The 21,166-nt window shown below is 36.6% G+C and overlaps 2 protein-coding genes across 6 annotated transcripts; one reads left to right on the top strand and one right to left on the bottom strand.

Moving 5' to 3' along the window:
* Positions 1-92: 92 nt before the first annotated feature.
* LOC121768636 (pentatricopeptide repeat-containing protein At1g06140, mitochondrial-like) lies at positions 93-2,376 on the bottom strand. The gene has a single exon (XM_042165170.1). It carries the CDS (start codon positions 2,334-2,336, stop codon positions 213-215), a length of 2,124 nt encoding a protein of 707 aa, XP_042021104.1. The 5' UTR covers positions 2,337-2,376; the 3' UTR covers positions 93-212.
* Positions 2,377-7,153: 4,777 nt separating this feature from the next.
* Positions 7,154-20,797, top strand: LOC121790322 (paladin-like). Of its 5 annotated transcripts, none has more exons than XM_042188574.1 (20): positions 7,154-7,290; positions 7,408-7,688; positions 7,833-7,964; positions 10,418-10,489; positions 11,331-11,401; positions 11,514-11,613; positions 11,686-11,781; positions 12,353-12,479; positions 13,020-13,153; positions 13,255-13,314; positions 13,455-13,690; positions 15,310-15,739; positions 16,245-16,568; positions 16,679-17,275; positions 17,363-17,536; positions 18,154-18,381; positions 18,472-18,755; positions 19,194-19,469; positions 20,294-20,416; positions 20,555-20,797. In XM_042188574.1, exons 1-20 carry the CDS (start codon positions 7,272-7,274, stop codon positions 20,685-20,687), a joined length of 3,897 nt encoding a protein of 1,298 aa, XP_042044508.1. In that variant the 5' UTR covers positions 7,154-7,271; the 3' UTR covers positions 20,688-20,797. The 5 variants fall into 5 exon arrangements, with proteins under 5 accessions (XP_042044508.1, XP_042044504.1, XP_042044520.1 ...); XM_042188570.1 differs by having other exon boundaries at positions 13,255-13,369; positions 13,438-13,690; XM_042188586.1 differs by lacking the exons at positions 20,294-20,416; positions 20,555-20,797 and having other exon boundaries at positions 13,255-13,369; positions 13,438-13,690; positions 19,229-19,423.
* The last annotated feature ends 369 nt before the right edge of the window (positions 20,798-21,166 follow it).

Here is a 21,166-nt window from a genome sequence, read left to right as displayed (position 1 = left end):
AGTAGTATTATTCAATGGTCTAATATTTTTTTTAATTATTTCTTATCATTTGTTATTGCGTTTTATATATCATACAAGAGAATAATTTTACAAATAAGAATATCATTAAAATTTTTAAAACTACATGAATTTACAAGTAAACCTCTTGCTATTTATATACTACAATAACAATTTAGTCTTCATAGAATTCATGTTAGAAATGATATCACCACTCAACAAGCAAACAGATTATCAAAATGACACCTTTTCCTCATCTCTGAGAATAGTATTTTCAAGGTCTCTTGTATAATCCCAAACTCAGAATGTGTAGCATCTCCAGCATCAAATACATGAGTGTGGTGGCCTATCTGCGTCCAACTCTTCCCCGGTTTCTTTCTCAATCCTTTCTCCTTTATCCGAGCTCTAGCCCTCGATGCATCTCTCCATCTCTTTCTCGATGCATACATGTTCGAGATAAGGATATGGTAGCCAGAGTCATCCAGTTTATCTCGGAGAATATCTTCACCGGTAAGATCCACGTTGTGGAGCCGACACGCAGCAAGCAAGCACCCCAGAACACTAGCATTCGGTTCCTCAGGCATCGCCCTGATAAAATCGCACGCATCACCAATCCGCCCTGCTCTGCCAAGAAGGTCCACCATGCACGAGTAGTGTTCCACATTGGGTTGTATGCCATAGTCAACGACCATGGAACGATAGAGGTTGCGACCCTCATCCACTAGCCCTGCATGACTGCACGCGGAGAGGAGCCCCACGAAAGTCGCTCCACTTGGCCTCGTCGCCAGAGATTTCATCTCATCGAAGAGCAGCAGCGCTTGCTTGGCATGCCCGTGGAATCCGTAGGAAGAGATGATCGTATTGTACGAGACGATATCCCTCTCCGCCATCCTATCAAAGAGGTTCCGTCCGACTCCAAGGAATCCACATTTACAGTACATATGAATAACTGAATTGGAGACTGAAACAACCATGTCAAGGCCATTTCTAATAGCATAGCAATGAATCTCCATTCCCTGTTTATGTGCCCCCATTTTAGTACACATTGGGAGAATGCTCATCAAAGTGATGGAGTTCGGTTTAAATTTCGACTCCCACATCTTCCTAAAGATGCCGAGACCCAAACCATGATCCTCAACGGAACTAATTGCCGAGTTCCATATCATGACGTCCCAATCCGACCACACGCTCAACAGAAGCCGTATTTCTCCCGTCAATCCACAGAGAGAGTACATTTCCATCAAAGCACTACAAACGACAACATCAGAGTCGAAGCCTCGTTTCAAGACCAATCCGTGCATCCCTCTCCCCTCTTCCGCTAACCCGAGTCTCCCAATCGCAGGAAGAACACTCGCCACCACAACCGCACTTGGAAAAATCCCCAAACTCATCATCCGAGCGCAGACCTCAATACAAAAGTGGTACTCTGCATTACACGAATAGCCAGCTATCAACGTCCCCCAAGAGACATCATCCCTGCAAGGCATTCTGCGAAACACGGTGTAAGCCCGTTCCGTCTCCCCCAACTTGCAATACATATCAATAGTAGCATTAGCAACAAACAGGTCATCATGGAAGCCACACTTGAGAGCAAGCCCTTGCAGAGCCATCCCCGTGTGGGCGGCCTGCAGCCTCCCACACGCGGGGAGAACAGCTGCCACGAGAGGCATATCCGGGCGGAGGCCACCCCCAGTCCTCATCATGTCACTAAACAGCGACAGAGCTCGGCCCGCGTGGCCGAGCCGTATAGTCCCGCATATCATAGCAGTCCAGCAAGGCAAATCCCTGTCTCGGTGCAGCATTTCATCGAACACCTTGCGTGCATCCTCCAAGCTCCCGCATTTGGCATACATGTCGATGAGGGCGCATTTGGTGTAGGCGTTGGGGTGGAATCCGGCGGCGGAGGAGATCAATTGATGCACATTTCTGGCGTCCTCGAGAGAGGATAGTGAAGAGCAGGCGGTGAAGATGAGGGGGCAAGTGTAGTTGTCGGGGACAAAATCGAGAGTGGAGACGATGTGATTGAAGAAGTGAATGGCCTGGGAGAAGAGGGAGGCGTGGAGGTGGGCGCGGAGGATGGCGTTGCAGGCGAGGTTGAGGTTGGGGAGGCGGGGGAGGGAGTGGAAGAGGAGTAGAGCTTCTCGGAGAGAGGCGGAGGCGGCGTAGAATTGGACGAGAAATGGAGCTAAGGAGTGTAAGTTTGTGTGATGGAAGCAGCCAGTTGTTATTAGCGCGGAATGCAGCCTTTTGGCTTCCTGCAAATCACGATTCTTCAACAGAGATTTCTTCAGTAATTGTAAGAAACCGCCGCCGCGTTGAAGAGCTAACAGCCGCCGCATTGCATCGTTCGATAACAAACTATCCCAACAGAACCTTAGACAAATGGAGTATTTTAAATCGATTCAATTATACAGGAAAGAAATAGTACTCCCCTATCCCTTGAGCGTTCTAATAGTCCTCTCGTAGCATTGCCACTGCTACATCATCAGTACTAAAATCCTCCTACCACATCATCTGGACAAGCAACTGGGCATGCAATAGCCCAGCCACATCACTAAATTATGAAAAACAAACAATTAACAATCACACAAAATACGAAATTGGCGTGAGAATCGGCGTCAGCCCAAGAATCGGCGTGGGCAAGCCGATTTTGACGCCGATTTCGCCGACGCCGTCTGCAATGGTTCGGCGTCAGCACCGGCATCCGCGAAAAATCGGCGTGCCGGTGCCGACGCCGCCATTGGAGATGCTCTAAATATTATCACAGTTTGGACACGGATTTTAAAAAATGTAATGACACGGATTTTAAAAAATGTAATGAAAAGTGAGTTAAAAAAATTAGTAAGATGCGGGTCGTACTTTTAAAGTATTAGTTTTATAATAAAATGTGAGACATAATAAGTTAGTGGAATGTTGAGTTCATTATAAAAAATGGTAATAAGTGAAATGTGACAAATTTTATGGGACGGGAAATAGAAAAATGTGACAAAATTTCAAGGACGGATGGAGTACTATAAAGGGATAATTACATCATACATACAAAATGTTTCATTAATTTTCAAATTGGTACAAAAAGTTTTAAATTAGCATGTTAGATAAGGTTTTTAATTAGTAGATTCTATTAAACTCTTTAACACCGTTAATTTGATTAACTCTAAATCATCCAACATATCATTAGAATACTAGTAAATGAAATAGAGTTTACCTTCAAGAAGATGAACAATAACTTAGCTTCTCTCTCCTAATTGCTTCAAAAGAATCATAGAGCTTCTTTATGTGAAAAACAGGTAAATCGTCTACTTTTTGGAAATGTTTGGCTCAAATGGTTTACACTTTTGAATGTTTATTAATCTTGGAATTTAGATTTGTAGATTTGATTCAAAGAGTATTCCAACTAAAATTTTTAGTCTTGGTTTAAGAATATTTAAGAATGGGATTCAAAATTTTGATTCGTAGTTTTGCTGGTTTTTTAAGAAGAGATAACATCTTTTTTAGTACATCAACTATCCAAAATACGCAAATTTGGTCCATAACATTTCATAATATCTTTTAAGGTCCATCAACTATAAGTTAATATCAATTCAACTACTTTTTGGTCATTTCCAATATTTTCATGATCAAAGTACCCTTAAGGCCAATGAAAGCTATTCAATCTATTTACCCTTTCATTTTCATTAGAGTATGTAATTTGGGATAGTTGATGTACCAAAAAAGAAGTCCCCTCTAATTTTAATTTCAAAATAAAATTATCTTAATGATATTAATGTTCTATTACTATTAATTATTAACGTTTAGTTTACTTAATTGTAATGTTTTAAATCAGTGTACTATGTTTAATAGTAATAGTGAAATAACTTAGATATAAATATAGGTAGACATTATACTTACACAATATTTGTATATAAAAGTAGTTCAATTTATTAGATGGAATATTAATTTTTCAATCTTAAAGCTATACATAGAATATGTTATTTTTAAGTGCAATACAAAATTGATAATTAAAAATACATTAAAATTTATTAACATACATAGAATCTTAAATAATTAAAAGAGCTAAGTTTTATTTTATCTACTCTTATGTAGTAATTGTAGTCTAAAAAAATTAGTTGAAATTATCAATAATCAATTTAATAAAAAAGACAATGACATTCTTAGTTGAATATATGATTAATTTAAATCTGTGATTGTTTAATTAAATAAAAAATCAATAGTTGCTATCAATTGTTTAATATCATAATTCACAATGTTGCATCTTAATATTATCATTAGGCCATTTACAACATCATGAAAACTGTCATAGTTCTCATATCTATTCCCTTGACTATTCGTGAATCATATTTTTTCTACTTTATTAAATTTTTATTTCAATGTAGTATATATTATATATTATGATTAACTTAAATTTTGAGTTTAATAAAATTACGAGATTCATTAAAATAAAATATTTATCTTTGTTTTTCTAAATAATTGAGAATGTAACCATATAAAAGTATTAACTAGCACTAGAAAGTAATATCATAATATTCAAATAAGGTATGGTATATAGTTATAATAATAGTATAAGATCTATTAAACTTAATCCTAAATAAATTAGAAGAGAGAAAAAAGTGGATGAATAAATAGATTGAATTACCATTCATGGCCTTAAGGGTACTTTGGTCATGAAAATATTGGAAATAGTCAAAAAGTAGTTGAATTGATATTAACTTATAGTTAATGAACCTCAAAAGATATTATGAAAATGTTACGGACCAAATTTACTCATTTGAAATAGTTGATGTACTAAAAAAGATGTTCTCTTTTAAGAATGTGTTTCAAAGATCTTGTGAAGGAGCCGGGAACATTAATATATATTGTAGATTAAGGTGATACACAGTGCATTAATGGAGCTATGTGATACATGTTTTATTGGAGCTTTGAACATTAAAAAAGTTAAACGGCGTTAAATATTTTAACAGAATGTACTAATTAAAAATCTTTATGACACTTTTTTATGAACCATGCTAACTTAAAATCTTTTGTACTAATTTGAAACATTTGTGAAATATTTTATATGCATGATTTAGGGTGTAATTACCCTACTATGAAGGAGTATTGCAATTTTAAAATTTTTAATTTTATTGGTAGATAGTGAAATTTATTTTTAAATAGAGTATTCTTTTATATACTTCATCCATAGCATATGAATAGACTAATTGGGGATGCCACATATTTTAATGCATAATTAGATAAGTAAGATAGATGGAGAAAAAGTTGTTTAAATAATGTAATGAATGGTGGGACCAATAAATGATAAAGTAACAAAAAAAAAAGGTTTTCATAAATAGATATGGACTATTTTTATAAGACAAATGAAAAAGAAAATTCCGTATATTTCTACAGGAGTGGGACGGAGGGAGCATGTAAAAAAATCCTAGCACGTTTTATAAAATTTCAGGCAAAACCTTTTTCTGCAAATAAGGTAGAATTTGGTTTTACACCGTAGAGTGTAATATAATTTCATACAATATGTTTATTATAATACAAAATAAACTTATCACTCAAAATAAACAATATATACAAAATGTCGAAATGTGGCGTTTTAAGTGATAAATTTACATCTTATTATCATCTTTCTGTTAAGAGGCATATAAAAACAAGAAGAATGATATGCTACATATCTTGTCTTTATCTAAGCACCAATCTCGTTTGACACACGTTTAACGTTGTTAATTTCTATTCATATATTTAGTTTGATTCTAATATATTCAACAATGTATTGCAATTTTTAATTTCACAAAATTCATAAAAGCGAAAGATTATTTTTTATTTTATTAATTTAATTGAATTTATAGAGAAAACGAGTAAATCGAGCTTTGATTTTTATGAATTTGGTGAATTTAAAAATTGCAATAACATTTTTTATGTATTATAATCAAACTAAATATATAAGTCGAAACGAACAGCGCTAAACGTGCATCAAACGAAAATAGTGCTCACATAAGAAACTCAATAAGATACGTAGCATATCATTCCTCTATAAAACAAAGATAAGTATATAAGAATCTAGTGAACTAAAACATCTTTAATCTATAATAAACATAAAAACACTCAATATGATGATTACATTGTATAAATAAATATAAACACGATATGATAAGTATTACTCCCTCTGTCCGCAAATAGGAATTCTATTTTTCTATTTTAGTCCTGCACGAATAGGAGTCCCGATTTACTTTTACCATAAATGGTAATAGAATCTCATCTTCCACTAACTCATTCATCTCACATTTCATTTAAAACTACTTCCTTTGTCCCACTCAAGATGGTCATATTCTTGAGTGACATAGAGTTTTATGTGGAATACTTGTTTGTAATAAAGTATAGAGAAAAAAATAATTAAATATTTTAATGAGAATAGAGAGATTTTATACAAAATATAGAAAGTGGTGGACATCTTGAATGAGAAGGAGACAGTAATATATACAAGTGAGACCCATATTGATATTCCACTAACTTTTTTCCGCCCACTTTTTTTTTAACATTTCTTAAAATCCGTGCCACCAAGGAATAAGACTCCTAATGACGGACGGAGGGAGTACAATGTAAATCTTCGACCTCGATGCAATGGAAACCCTATGTGGCGTCGATCACACACGACCAAGAACCAACCGGCCCGTCCTTCACCACCGCTCGTGCATTAGGTTTGCAGTAACCGTCACGACGTGCTGCCCAACTCCAAGAAATTGTTGTGCCACGCTTGCATCCAACTCATCCACACATCCCATGTGCCCAAGCTTTTTGAGCATCGATGCATCGTCCCATCAATCAGAGTCTGCATGCCTTTCACTCACGCGTTACACGCAGTCTCTACTAGCACTCAGTAGATGTGCTCGAAGCTCTATCCAGCTCCCGACAACCTTTGCACCCATCGACCGAGGCACGTCGCATGAACCCCACATGGCCTGGTAGACAGGCCTTTAGGCCTCTAAAAGTAAGCCACATGGAGCAAATCAAAATAAATGAATACTCCCTCCATCCGTCATTAGAAGTTCTGTTTCTTGACGGCACGAGTTTTAAGAAAAGTGGGTGGAAAATAAAAAAGAGAAAAAAAGTGAATAGCATATTCCGTATCTATTAATCGAGTGCGCACAGGTGGCGAATCCTAAGCGCAGCGCACGCTTTTCACGTTGTCAACTCCGAATGCTGACGACGCAAACAAGGGTTTCACTTTTTACTGCTCCTGCTGCTGCTGTGCTTTCTTCTCCGCACACATTGTTTCAGTGATCGGATGAATGAATAACTTTTTAGTCGGTAACTCGCAGAAATCCCTTTCATTTTCTATCCCTCTCCTTTTCATATCTATATAAGATAATGTAGATTAAACCCCAAAATCAAACTCTCAACGTCAATTCTCCCTCTCTCTCTCAGAAATTGGGGCATTATTATTCGTCAACACGACTTTTCCTCCATCGGCGAGCTCCGGAAGAGCTGTGAATCGAGGGTTTTTGGTTTCGTTTAGGGGAAAACGGAGGCGCTTCGCGGACAAATTAATGGTAAGCATGTTGATACCTAAGGAGCCGGAACAAGTAATTAAGCAGAGAGATGGATCCGTGCTGGGGAAGAAGACTATTCTCAAGAGCGACCATTTTCCAGGTTGCCACAACAAGCGCTTGCTTCCTCATATTGACGGCGCCCCCAATTATCGCAAGGTTCAGTTGAATTAAGCATTTTCTGTCTGTTTGTATAATGCTCTGGCTTTGTGTTTGGTAAATCATGATTTTGTTATCAACAACCGTGTTGTATTCTTCAAAGGTTTTGCAAATTGAGTTCATTGCAATGTGTTTATCCCGCAGGCGAGCTCGTTGCCTGTTCATGGGGTAGCGATTCCGACTATTGATGGCATCCGAAATGTTCTCACGCATATTAGGGCTCACATGAACGGAGAGCAGATTCGTGTGCTCTGGATTAGTCTTCGCGAGGAACCGGTAAGTTTCCACTTTTAATGGTTACAATTTCAGTTTTGGAAGGATTCCTATAACATGCTTTAAAGTAACGTAATGCTTCCCTATGTTACGCCATAGCAATACAGTATTTGCTGACTTCTAAAGTGTTTGGAACCATAATATTTTGTGATATTATAGTGTTAGGATGATGCATAAGCTGTAAACATATGTTTTAAGGGGGTTTTCCAAAATTGTATAACGACTTTCCTGTTGTATTACTAGGGGTTTTGCTCTGACACTACTTTTTCACATGTGTGGATACCTTGTTCTCATTCTAGATATTTGATTTTCTTTATTCTGAAACAATATCTGTGTCTCGTAATAAAATTCGAGATTCCAACTGAGTATTTACATATTTTGGGTTCATTCAACTGCATGTCCCATACAAATATAAGTACATGTATTCCTACTTTGACATGCACAGACACCCAACACTACACTCGTAGCTAAAATTTCGTTATTGCCACACGCTGGTTCATTTCCTTTGATGCTTAGCAAGCAAGGGTAAAAAATTTGAAGTTGATAGGATTAGATATAATACGGAAAACATAGTTTCTGTAAGCATTTTGACATTTAATTATATGAATTAGGAGATTGCTTTACTTTACATGCTGACTTGGAGCCACTTATGGTTTATTGAGAGGTAATATTTTACCGAGTGTTTAGCTTGGGAGAGTAATAAGATTTAAGTTTGTCGTGTGTGATATTGTTGGGATTCTTATTTTTCCTTAGCAATCCTATTGTTAGTTGAGTAAACAGGCTTACCTAAGAAGATAGAAATGTTAGTTTCTGTAAAATGTTTGACTTATTTTGTATACGAGGAAGTAGATTCTAAGATGATCACAGATCCTATTATTGTGATTATCCTTTTTCACCACTTAGATCAAGTTCTACAAAGTGCAAGGACGGAGGCAATGTATAGTAAGTAAGACCCCTCCTCAGTTTCTCACATACATGTAGATATATGTAACACATTATTAAAAATATTTATGGAGCACTAAATTGCCCCCCTTATATTTTAAAATTAAAAAAAATGTAATTACCCCACCTTACAAGATATGGCAGTTAGAGCCCTGGCAAATAGAAAAGATGGAAATTATTTTTTGCCTTCCTTTAGAGAACTGAACACGTAGAAAAAATATCAAGGGTTTAGAGCTGCTGGAGAACAAAAACTAGAGCTTCTCTAGGACAAAAATTTACTCCCTCCGTCCCCCATTAATTGACACCAATTTCCTTTTTCGTTCGTCCCCAATTAATTGGCACCATTACTTTTTACTACTTTTGGTAATGGACCCCACATTCCACTAACTCATTCCAAGTACATTTTATTATAAAATTAATATATAAAAGTAGGACCCACATTCCACTAACTTTTTCCATCCATTTATCGCTATATTTATTAAAACTCGTATCAAGTCAAACGGTGTCAATTAATGGGGGACGGAGGGAGTATATGTTTATATTTTTGCCCCTCCGACTATAATTTCCTGACTCCATCCTTGACCTGTGTATAGGTTTGAATTTGATTCCATATTTTATGCTTAGCTGACGTAGTATCGTTGCATATTATCATTATCCTTGAGTATTCTCACTTCTCAATGTGTATAGCTTCTGAAAAGATAATAATACTGGAGGAATTAACCTACTGTGGGATAATAGGAATAAAAGTTACAAACACTTTTAGCCTACAATTGGTAGCAAGTATTATTGGCTTTGCTAGAAAGCTCAAAGTGTGTTTAATACAATTGTGTTTTGAGCAGCATAGTCTTTGCTTTGGTGGAAACCCAATGCAATATCCAGGACAGAAGTATAGTGTAGGAGATGATAGTTGGGAGGTTATGCAACTGTAAATGTTGTTTTGTCACAGAAGTAGTTTTAGAATTTGGGTTTTATCTAGTTCTTCGTTCCTTCCTTATTTTTAACTTTAGGAAAGGTGTAGGAGATGATAGTTGGGAGGATATGCAACTGTAAAATCTTTCTTGTTTCTAGCATGCATCAATAATAATTGTATAGTGTTTGTCCCAAAAGTATTAGAAACTCAAAGCCTTATTTAGGCTCTACCTGAGAATGTTGGTTTGTTTTTCCATTTTCCGAGCTACAATCTGCTTTCATTGAATCTCCGTACATACGAATGACTTCTCACTGAGATCCACTTGCCTCTCCACTTGTTTATTGGCATGATTACCAGTTTTTTTTTTAAATTCCATGTTATGTTGAATTCCGACTAGATGTGAATTTAGACCAAAAGCAAATAAGACAACATTATTGGCAATAACACTTCCAAGGGTTTATGGATTAACACCATTGTACAGCTGAGTACGTGGGTATCAACTGAATAAGTTGGTTGTCCCTTTGAATACTGGAACTTAGCTGTGTAATAGGGATTTCCCTGGATATTTCTATTTAATCTATTGTTACAATGGTAAATGAAACAGGTGATATACATTAACAGTCGGCCTTTTGTTCTACGTGATGTTGAGCAGCCCTTTTCGAATCTTGAATATACGGTATGTCAAAGCCCTGATATCCTGATACTGTCTTCTACTGTTTATTATCATTTTTTGTTCTCACGAGGCAAAATGCTTGGGGATTATTGTGTGGGTTGAAGTGAAACCTTGGACTGGTTTTAATATAAGACATTGTAATGTATAAAAATTTGACTGGTGTAGGTAGACTCACTACTAGCAGTAGGGAGATTTAGACTAGGACCAGTTTCAATTTTCAGCAATTGCTTTGAATATTGGAATGTTAATCTTTTTTTTTAATATTTTATAAGGGTGATATTAATTAGGATTATCCAAGTAGGACAGCATTGTGATGTCTTGAAGTGTTTCAATGTACTTATTCCTTTTTTAAAAAATAGTTCTGTTATACTATCTTCTATCGTCCTCTTCCTTGAAAGTTCTCTTTGCTGGTGCATGCGCAATGCATTTAGGTTCTTATTTTGGGTTTTATTCAAAAAGGCTCTTGAGACAACATAATTGATCCCATAAAAGCCTTCCAAAAAGCAAAGACATTGGGTTACTCTTTGTTATGTAAACCAGTTTATGGGGTAAATCTCGTGGACAAATGCCTTTTCATGTCTGCTTTGTGGCAATCCACAGGCACTCAAACCTGAACCATGATCAGTCAAATAAAAACTTTTTATTTGATCACTGCGCATTGAATAATTTCCAGCATTGCTTCTAAAATTTAAAAAGTTCCTCCCCGCTTGTTCCAAAATGAATATATTAACTCGATGTGTTTGAGAGCTTTCTACTTCACCTTTTGGTCCATATTATTTGCTTCGATTTTTACACTCTTCACAGCAGCATCTTCATCATTATCTTTCTTTTCAAATAAAAGTAGGGCATTAACAGGGTCAGGGTAGAGCAAATGGAAGATCGATTGAAAGAAGATATCCTCGCAGAAGCTGCTAGGTACTCTTTATTCCTTTAATCGTTCTTCTAGACCTATTGTTCTATGATATATCTTGGTTGTTATTATGGTCTCTTCAATGATATAGTCAATCTTTCCAACCTTGAATAACAGGTATGGAAATAAAATCCTTGTAACTGATGAACTACCAGATGGGCAGATGGTGGATCAATGGGAGCCAGTTTCACATGATTCTGTTAAAACACCTCTAGAGGTATGCATACTTTCTGTTGAAATGAATTAGATTAAACTACATGTTTCATTATTCTATCTTCTTCTCCATCAGGTGTACGAGGAATTGACAAATCAGTTCCTTGTTGATTATGAACGCGTTCCTATAACAGATGAAAAGTCTCCTAAAGAACAGGATTTTGATATTCTGGTAAGTTTCAATTCTAGCTGTAGTTGAATTAACATCTTCCGTAGCACTTACCCAACCAAATATAATCTTTGCTATGCTTACGCCCTTACATGTCTTTTGGGGCACTGCTAAATTTTATTACTTAATGCACCATCCTATTTTCCCCAATAACATAAAATATGGTCTCCTAATAGGAAAAATATTACATGCCAGATTATGTTCTAATCACGAGGAAAGAACCTCCTATAACCTAAAAGATACATCAATGGAAACTCCTTAAATTACACCAATAAATCCAATGCTTGAGCGAGTAAGGCACCCTGGATAAGCCAACAGCAAGTGTTCGGGTTTATATTGGACAAAATAATGCACATTGTGGACCATGTTAAATGAAGGGATAATTCTTTTTATGTTTGTGTTTGATCTAGAGGGTTGGGCTATACTTTGCTTAGCGTTTTATCTTTTCTTTATTCTTCATATTCTCTACCAGTTATAAACCATGGATTTAGTAAAGTATAATCTTTCTATAAATATGGTTTTGAGCTTGGGTGTATCAATCTTACATTGCTACCCAATATTCTTTACTTTTAAGGTCCAAAAGATTTCTCAAGCGAATGTAAGGACAGAGATTATATTCAACTGCCAAATGGGGCGTGGACGAACAACCACAGGGATGGTTATCGCGACACTGATTTATTTTAACCGCATTGGAGCTTCAGGTGAGTTTTTGTTAGCTTTTCACAGCCTAATCTTGACCGTAATACTGAACGCCCTTCTATTCTTAGGATATGCAGATAGAATTTTGAGAAACGAGTTCTTTCGAAAAGAAGTCTTGTGTATGAAGCTTTCATTGACACTTTTATAGGTTTTTCTTTACTTATGTTCATTGATTTAAATCTTCACGCTCTTCATTATCTATATTTGAGCACTGTAATTTGTTACCTGTTATTGATTCATTCAAATGTAATTCTCTCTTTCAGTTGTCTTTGATTCTGTTTTCTGCAACATGGTAAATTGTTGAATATCAGCAAATAATAAAATATTTATTACTATAGATATGATTACATCATCTAGCGACATAAGTGCGTAAGGATTCAAGGGGAATGTTTTCCATCTGATTTTTCGTATTATAGAATCTGTTATATTAGCATTACCTATTAGTTGGGTCATCTGTCCTTGTGATAGAAGATCTATATATATGTCTGTTTGTTCTGTCTCATCTGAACTAACTCCATGTATTACAATATATTTCTATATAGGCATTCCTAGAACCAATTCTATGGGAAGAGTTTCTGATTTAAGTGCTAGCATTTCAACTGAGTTACCAAAGTCAGAGGAATCTATCCGCAGGGGAGAATATGCTGTCATTAGGAGTCTCATTCGAGTTCTTGAGGTACCAGATACTATATAATTTGTACTTCAATGAATTGCAGTAGACCCTTTTTCCCTTTTCTTTTTCTGTATAAATATATATTGACTAGTAAATGTCTCAAGGGTGGTGTTGAAGGCAAGAGGCAGGTTGATAAAGTCATCGATAAATGTGCATCTATGCAGGTAGTGTTTCCGACTTTCCGGTATTCAACTCGGGTGCTTCATTTTCTTAATTCTAGTAAGCAGAAACACTTCTGAAAATTGATTAAGACATGGTGCTACAGTCAAATTCTAAATTTTTGTAAGTGTTGCTTTGCTTACAGAATCTACGTGAAGCTATTTCTAGTTACCGAAGTAGTATTCTGTGTCAAGCTGATGAAATGAAGAAGGAAGCATCTCTTTCCTTTTTTGTAGAGTACCTGGAAAGATATTATTTCCTTATCTGCTTTGCTGTATATCTTCATACAGAAAGAGACGCTCTCTATCCTATATCTCCTGCTCAATGCAGTTTCACAGAGTGGATGAGAGCTAGACCAGAGCTTTATAGTATATTGCGCAGGTAATAATAAAGTTCTTTTCTCTAAGTTTCAATTTACTGCTCAAAGTCTCTTAATCAAGTGAATGTATAATGCTTCGTCACCATATCACCCATGCTAGCATCTCTGTTGCATATTGTATCTACAAGATGCCCTATTTGGTAATTGTAGATTAAAGGTAGTGTAATAAAGAAGATAAACTGACCTGAAACTCCTGAGAACAAGGGCACATGGATTTCCTGGCGGCAAAGCTGTTCTGAAAGATGATTCCAAAAGATGAACCCTAAGGGCATATTTTGTTTAAAGTTAGTTACTAGAGCCCAGGTAATGAGGCCTAGACCAACCCGTACTAAAACCAATCCTAAAGCAATAATATGTAAGAAACATAACTAGGATAAAATTAACTCTGATAACAGCCTAATTCGCCTGTCTTTCACATCTTTTCTCGCACTTCATGCACACCTTCTTGAAGGTTATGCTCTGCACTCTATCAGTAATAGATTTATATTATTCCACCTTTGACCTTTCTTAGAAAAAATAACTTTTAGGTCTATGGACGGTATTTCTAGATTGACATGCTGATGCTTAATACTACCTCCATCCACAAAAAATAGAAAAAGTTGTAAATGGCACGGGTTTTAATGCGTAATTGGTAAAATAAGAGAGGGAGGGAAAATGTGGTGGAAGTAGTGTTAGTGGATTGTGGGGACCACATTTAGAATGACGTGTAGGGTTAGTATTGGTTTAAAACTTTCCATTTTTAGAACTAGTCTAATTTTGGTGGACGGTCCGAAATGGTAAAACTTGTCTATTTTTTGTGGACGGAGGTAGTAATACTAATAGAGACGAACTGGTTTTGTAGGCTTAGGATAAAAACTCCAAACACCGTTGGAGACAATATTTCTTATGGGAAATTCTAGAAAACTAAATTAGAGAACTTGAATTGAGTGTCATAAATATTATTTTATCTTATTCCCTATGTATGGTCAGATGTCAAAATCACATACCAAGGGAGTGGGAAAATTTGTTCCTTTTACTCTTATTTGTAGGGAATATGAAGAGTCTGCAACTTATAGTAGCATGGAAAGCTGGACAAGGGTAAATTTTGTTTTTTGGCGTCGTTTTTTGTAAATTATATGGAAATAGGTCCCTTTTTTTTGGGGACAGCCATTTTCAGAATAGTACATTTATTCAGGGACACATGAAGTTTTTCCTAGAGCTCTCGAATTACCATGACTCTGCATAGCACAACGCTTTAATCTGTCCCAAGTTTATATGGATGGCTATCCACGGTTATTAATTATGGGAGACACAAAATATGTTAAGTATATTTTTAGCAATAAGAGTGGATCGTTTTTTCTGTCAAACTAAGAGGGAGAAATAGTGTAATATATTTATTATGAAATTCCTGTTTCAGAGTCTGGATTAGGGTAGAGTAAGATTTGTTTAATCGTGCACACTTGTGATCAAAGTTATTTCATGCATCTTATTTGAGGAACTGGGGTCAAGATTCTCTGGTTTTGAGTCCCACGTTGCAATTAAAGAATGAATCACCCTGCTGAAGCACATATGTTGATAATGAAATTTGGGAAACTGATTCGTCTATGTCAAAACTGTGTTAATGTTTTTTGATGTCGCGCAGATTGCTTAGGAGAGATCCAATGGGGGCTCTAGGTTTTGCCAATTTGAAACCACCTCTACCGACAAATACTGAATCTGTTGATGGCCGCCCATTAGAGATGAGCCAAGTTGCTGCCTTAAGGAATGGAGAGGTCCTTGGAAGTCAAACAGTTCTCAAAAGTGACCATTGTCCTGGTTGTCAACATCCTTGTTTGCCGGAAAGACTGGAGGGTGCTCCCAATTTTAGAGAAATTCCAGGGTTTCCAGTTTATGGTGTTGCCAATCCAACTGTCGATGGAATCAAATCTGTCATTCAAAGGATTGGTAGCTCAAGAGGCGGCCGTCCAGTACTGTGGCACAATATGAGAGAAGAACCTGTTGTTTACATTAAAGGAAGACCATTTGTACTTCGGGAAGTTGAAAGACCATACAAAAATATGCTCGAGTATTCGGTATTTAACACCATATTCCTTGATTTATGCAGTAGATATTTGCAAGAAGTGAAAACTCTTATGGCCAGAGATTTCCCAAATAATAACATGAGTGTCTTGTCCACCTTCTTTCTTTCTTTTGCTTGGGTTACACCTTAGAATAAGCAGAGTTATTGTCTGTATTTGCAATTTTGCATACTGGGATCTGTGATGACGTCACTATTTATATTCACCAAAGTAGTAGTAATATTTATCTTTTTCCTTTCAAGTCAAATGTAGCGATCAGAGGTCTTGTAGTCATAGTAAACGTTGGTTAATTAGCTCTATTATAACAATAGAAGTTTTAAGTAAAAATTGATAACCAAGCTGGTCTTGCTACCCTTTTTGTTTGAAATATTCTTTGTTTCTGGTTCCCATTTATGGTGTTCCATACATTAATATTTTATGACGTATATTTTCTTAGGCCTTGTACTATCTAAATAATGTCTTTCTCCAATACACTTATTACTTAAACATCTCTGTCAAGGGGATTGACTGTGAAAGAGTAGAAAGAATGGAAGCTAGGCTGAAGGATGATATTTTGCGTGAAGCTGAGCGTTATCAGGGTGCCATAATGGTCATTCATGAAACTGATGATGGAAAAATATCAGATGCTTGGGAACACGTGGACACAAATGCTGTTCAGACCCCAAGGGAGGTATTTAGCTGCTTTGAAGCTGATGGTTTCCCCATCAAATATGCACGTGTTCCAATAACAGATGGAAAAGCTCCTAAAGGTTCTGACTTTGACACTTTGGCCATGAATATTGTGTCTGCCTCCAAAGACACAGCTTTTGTTTTTAACTGCCAGGTAGCTATTGTTTCAAGTTTCGCTCACCCATTTGCATGGACCATTCTTAAGTTTCTGAATGTATAGTTTCTATCTGTTCTAGCTTTCTTACTGGGTAAAGTCTTATACAGATGGGGATTGGACGGACAACAACTGGTACTGTTATTGCTTGTCTTCTGAAGCTCCGGATAGACTATGGAAGGCCTGTCAGAGTGTTAGTTGATGACCCATCACAGAAAGAGCTTAGTAGCCGCAGAGATGATGAGAGTGAAGAATGTATAACTTCATCATTATCTTCTTCCGAAGGAGTAAGGCCTGGGGAAGACTCTTGTCATTCATTTGGGATTAATGACATCCTATTGTTGTGGAAGATTACAAGATTATTTGATAATGGGGTGGAATGCCGAGGCGCTTTAGATGCTATAATAGATAGGTGTTCAGCACTTCAGAATATTCGCCAAGCTGTCTTGCAGTATAGGCAGCTGTTTAATCAACAGCATATGGAGCCTCGAGAAAGACGAGTTGCATTAAACCGTGGTGCTGAATATTTGGAACGATATTTCCGCTTAATTGCTTTTGCAGCATATCTAGGAAGCAAAGCATTTGATGGTTTTTGTGGGCAAGGAGAGTCAAGAATGACTTTTAAAAACTGGTTACATCAGAGACCAGAGGTTCAAGCCATGAAATGGTCCATCAGATTAAGACCTGGACGATTCTTTACTATCCCTGTAAAGTTCCTTTCTTTTACGAAACACACTCAAGTTTGTACTTTTCTTTGCCTCTTGATTGACTGTTTGTTATGTTTCTGATTGCAGGAGGAATTGAGAGCTCCATATGATTCTCAACACGGAGATGCTGTGATGGAGGCAATTGTCAAGGATCGTAATGGCTCAGTTTTGGGGAAGGGCTGTATTCTTAAGATGTATTTCTTTCCTGGTCAAAGAACTTCTAGCCACATACAGATCCATGGTGCACCAAATGTATACAAGGTAAAAAAGAGGTCGTATTTTACATAGAAGTTCAGGATATCATGTTTGTCGATTGACAACAAGATTTTATTAAGATTTTATAACCTTGACTTCAATGACAACCTGTATGTTTTGAGGAGCTATCATGGATTTTATGAACAATGCCAATTACAATATGTATTGCTGATTTTTGGTGTTATATTTTTCTTTTTGGTTTGATTCAAATTACTTCTGAAATTGTTATATATATACATATTGGTGATAGTTCATTTCAATACTTTTCTTAAAGCAAAAACACATTACTATAGAACTATCAAATACATTAATATCAGTTGGCATCACAAAACATATTAGTTCCTGACTCAACATCAGATTCATGAATATCTGCTTCTCACTCAATATCAGTATTGGACTCAATATCAATTCCTGATCGAATATCATGAACTGAAATCTTTTGTGATATCAACTGAAATATTAATGTATCATAGAACTGATATGATTTCCTGGTCCAGTTACTAGATGATGACTGTGGTGCAAGAACTTTTTAACTTTGTTGTGATGATATTCTAAAAAGTATGCCTTTGCTCGCAAGTTTGTCACCAGAGCATGTCTCACTGTTGAGATTTTTGTGGTTTAAGGTCGATGGATATCCTGTGTTTAGCATGGCAACCCCAACAATTGCTGGTGCAGAAGAGATGTTAGCTTATTTAGGCACCAAGCCCATAGCAGAAGGAAGTTCTCAGAAAGTAGTTTTGACAGATTTACGCGAAGAGGCTGTTGTGTACATCAACAACACACCTTTTGTCCTTCGGGAACTCAATAAGCCTGTTGATACACTCAAGCACATAGGAATCACTGGCCCAGTGGTATGCTCAATTCCAAGAGTTTGTTCACATTATAAGAGTGCAGATAAAGTCGAGGACCTTTTCGTTTCCTAATCTGGTTGTACATTACAGGTGGAACAGATGGAGGCACGTTTGAAGGAAGATATAATTTCTGAGATAAAAAAATCTGGTGGTAGGATGCTTTTACACCGCGAAGAATATGATCCTGCATTAAAACAGGCCAGTGTTATAGGATACTGGGAGAATATTTTTGTAGATGATGTTAAGACTCCAGCAGAGGTATATGATGCTCTAAAGCATGAAGGGCATAACATGGCTTACCGGAGGATCCCATTAACCAGAGAAAGAGAAGCTCTACCCTCAGATGTTGATTCCATCCAGTATCGAAAGGATGAGTAAGTTTTCAGTTTAATTGTCTTAATTTCTAATCAAATGTACCTGGTTTGAGATGATATCATTCTATATGTCTAATATAGAGATTCCATAATCTCTAGCCAAAATGAGTGACACTACAAAGATTATTTAGATTATTCGTCCATGCGTTGCCACAACAGACCACTGTATCCCTGAGACTTACTAGAGAAAATTTATCCATCTGACTAGAACGTTCTATATATGTCCTTTTGTTAGTTTTAGATGTTGTCATGCTACTACTATAATCAGAGTGTATATATATATATGTCCTTGATGATTCAAATTCTTTAGAGTGCATATGCCAATTGCAATTGCAATTAAGGTGCTACTATATTTGTGAGTCCTTTCTATAATCTGATGTCATCATGGTATCATAGACACTAAAGCAACGGTTTTTCCTTTCTTGTGCATCTCAACAGCTCTGCAGGGTCTTATCTTTTCATATCACATACAGGATTTGGAGGGGTTGCGTATGCAATGGCTATCATTTGTATGAGGCTTGAAGCAGAGGCAGCACTAAAATCACATGTCTTGCGATCTGTTGGAATTTCAAGCTCCACTAGTTCAGTTAAAGAACAATTTAATTCTGATGATGAAGCAAGAAAACTGGGTGATTACAGAGACATTTTAAGCTTGATTAGAGTCCTTGTCCATGGTCCTGAGAGCAAAGCAGATGTGGACTCGGTTATAGATAGGTATGATACTCATCTGTGCACATATTACGCTTCTCTTTATTAATCCATGCGTTTATGCTTTGATCTGCATCACTGTTCTTTTAATCATTGCTAAAGAATGTCTTGTACTCCCATATAATAGTATTCCCTCTGTCCCAGTCCCACTTAGTTTGTCCCACCCATAGTTTGTCCCACCCAAGATGACCCATTACTAAAAATAGAGCCCCTTTACTTCTACTTTATTCTCTCTCTCTCTCTCTCTCTCCACTTAACACACAAAATAAAACTGCATAAAATCTCATGCCGCCCAAGGAGGGGGCATCTTCCTTTGGACAGATGGCCAACTAGAATAAAAATCAAATACTCCATGTAGCAGGAAAATTGGTATGGAATAAAAAATTGTTCAAATGTACACTATGCTAGGTCTGGTTTCTGTTTTAATATCTTTTAGCAAATAATCCAGAAATTGCATCTTGTAAAAGATATCTGCTTAACCAAACATAATATAGGATTTTGAAGGCACGTGGAGTTTCTTGCAACATTTAACTTACAAAAAATAATACTGGTAGTTTGGTGGTAAAACTGATGTAACTGTTAGCAAAAGTTTGATGGGTGTGGTTGAAGCTCATATAGGACGATTAGTTTGGATTCTCTCAAGGTTTGACTTCATTTCATAGTCATACAAATATGGTGAAAATAGTATACAAAAGGGGAGGGGTGGGCTGTAGATGAAGTATAATTTTCCTTGCCATCAAAAAGCGCAATGATGAAAAAAAGGGTATGGTTATTTTGCTTTGTTTTGATGCTGCTTCTCTAACTATCTAGTTATTTCCTCCCTTTTGAAGGTGCGCTGGTGCTGGACACTTGAGAGATGATATCCTATACTACAGCAAGGAACTTGAAAGGCTTTCAAATGATAGTGATGAACATCAGGCACACCTTGTTGATATGGGTATCAAAGCTCTGAGGTTGGTTTCCGGCTATGCTACATAGGCACCATTTCATATCGATATTCTACTGATGTTCCATTTTCAGTATGCTTTCCATTTGCAATAATGGGCTTTAGGATCTAAGATCTAATGCTGCTGTGTGTGTGCACAACGCAGGCGATACTTCTTCCTGATCGCGTTTAGATCCTATCTGTACAGCACGTCAGCCGGGGAGATGAAATTCACAACATGGATGGATGCGAGGCCTGAACTGGGCCATCTTTGTAATAATCTTAGAATTGATAAGTGATTATATAGTGTAGAAATTATGTATAGAGAAAGCTCTGCTTGTCTTTAATATACTCATCATATAGTAGTAATGAGAAGTTGAGAAATTCACCTCATAAATGTTTGGTTAAACTTTAAACGCTACTCAATGATTCCAAGTACAATTAGGGCACGTTCGGTTTCCCAGAGATGGGTTCATTTCTTGACGATTCTGTCTGTTCAGCATACGAGTTTAAAAAATGAAGAGCCTCGAATAGAACGCCACCCGCACTGTTCCTCTCTTAATTGTGCAGATACAATACCTTAATTGCAGTTGTAACTTTAACCCTTCTCTTATTTTACCAATTGTGTATTAAAATTTGTGCATAATTAAAAATGCATTTTCTTGTGTGGTGGATGAAATATTATCCTCATGAATGAATTTCTTCTTTCGAGATTTTGATGAGTGTTTAAGGGGAGTTCCACACCTTGTTTAATAATTTTACTGCAATCCATATGTGA

The sequence above is a fragment of the Salvia splendens genome, chromosome 2 (genome assembly GCF_004379255.2).
Source record: "Salvia splendens isolate huo1 chromosome 2, SspV2, whole genome shotgun sequence".
In the NCBI taxonomy this organism is placed as follows: Eukaryota; Viridiplantae; Streptophyta; class Magnoliopsida; order Lamiales; family Lamiaceae; genus Salvia; species Salvia splendens.
The sequence above is the reverse complement of the archived record's forward strand: the minus strand, read 5'-3'. Positions and strand labels throughout refer to the sequence as shown.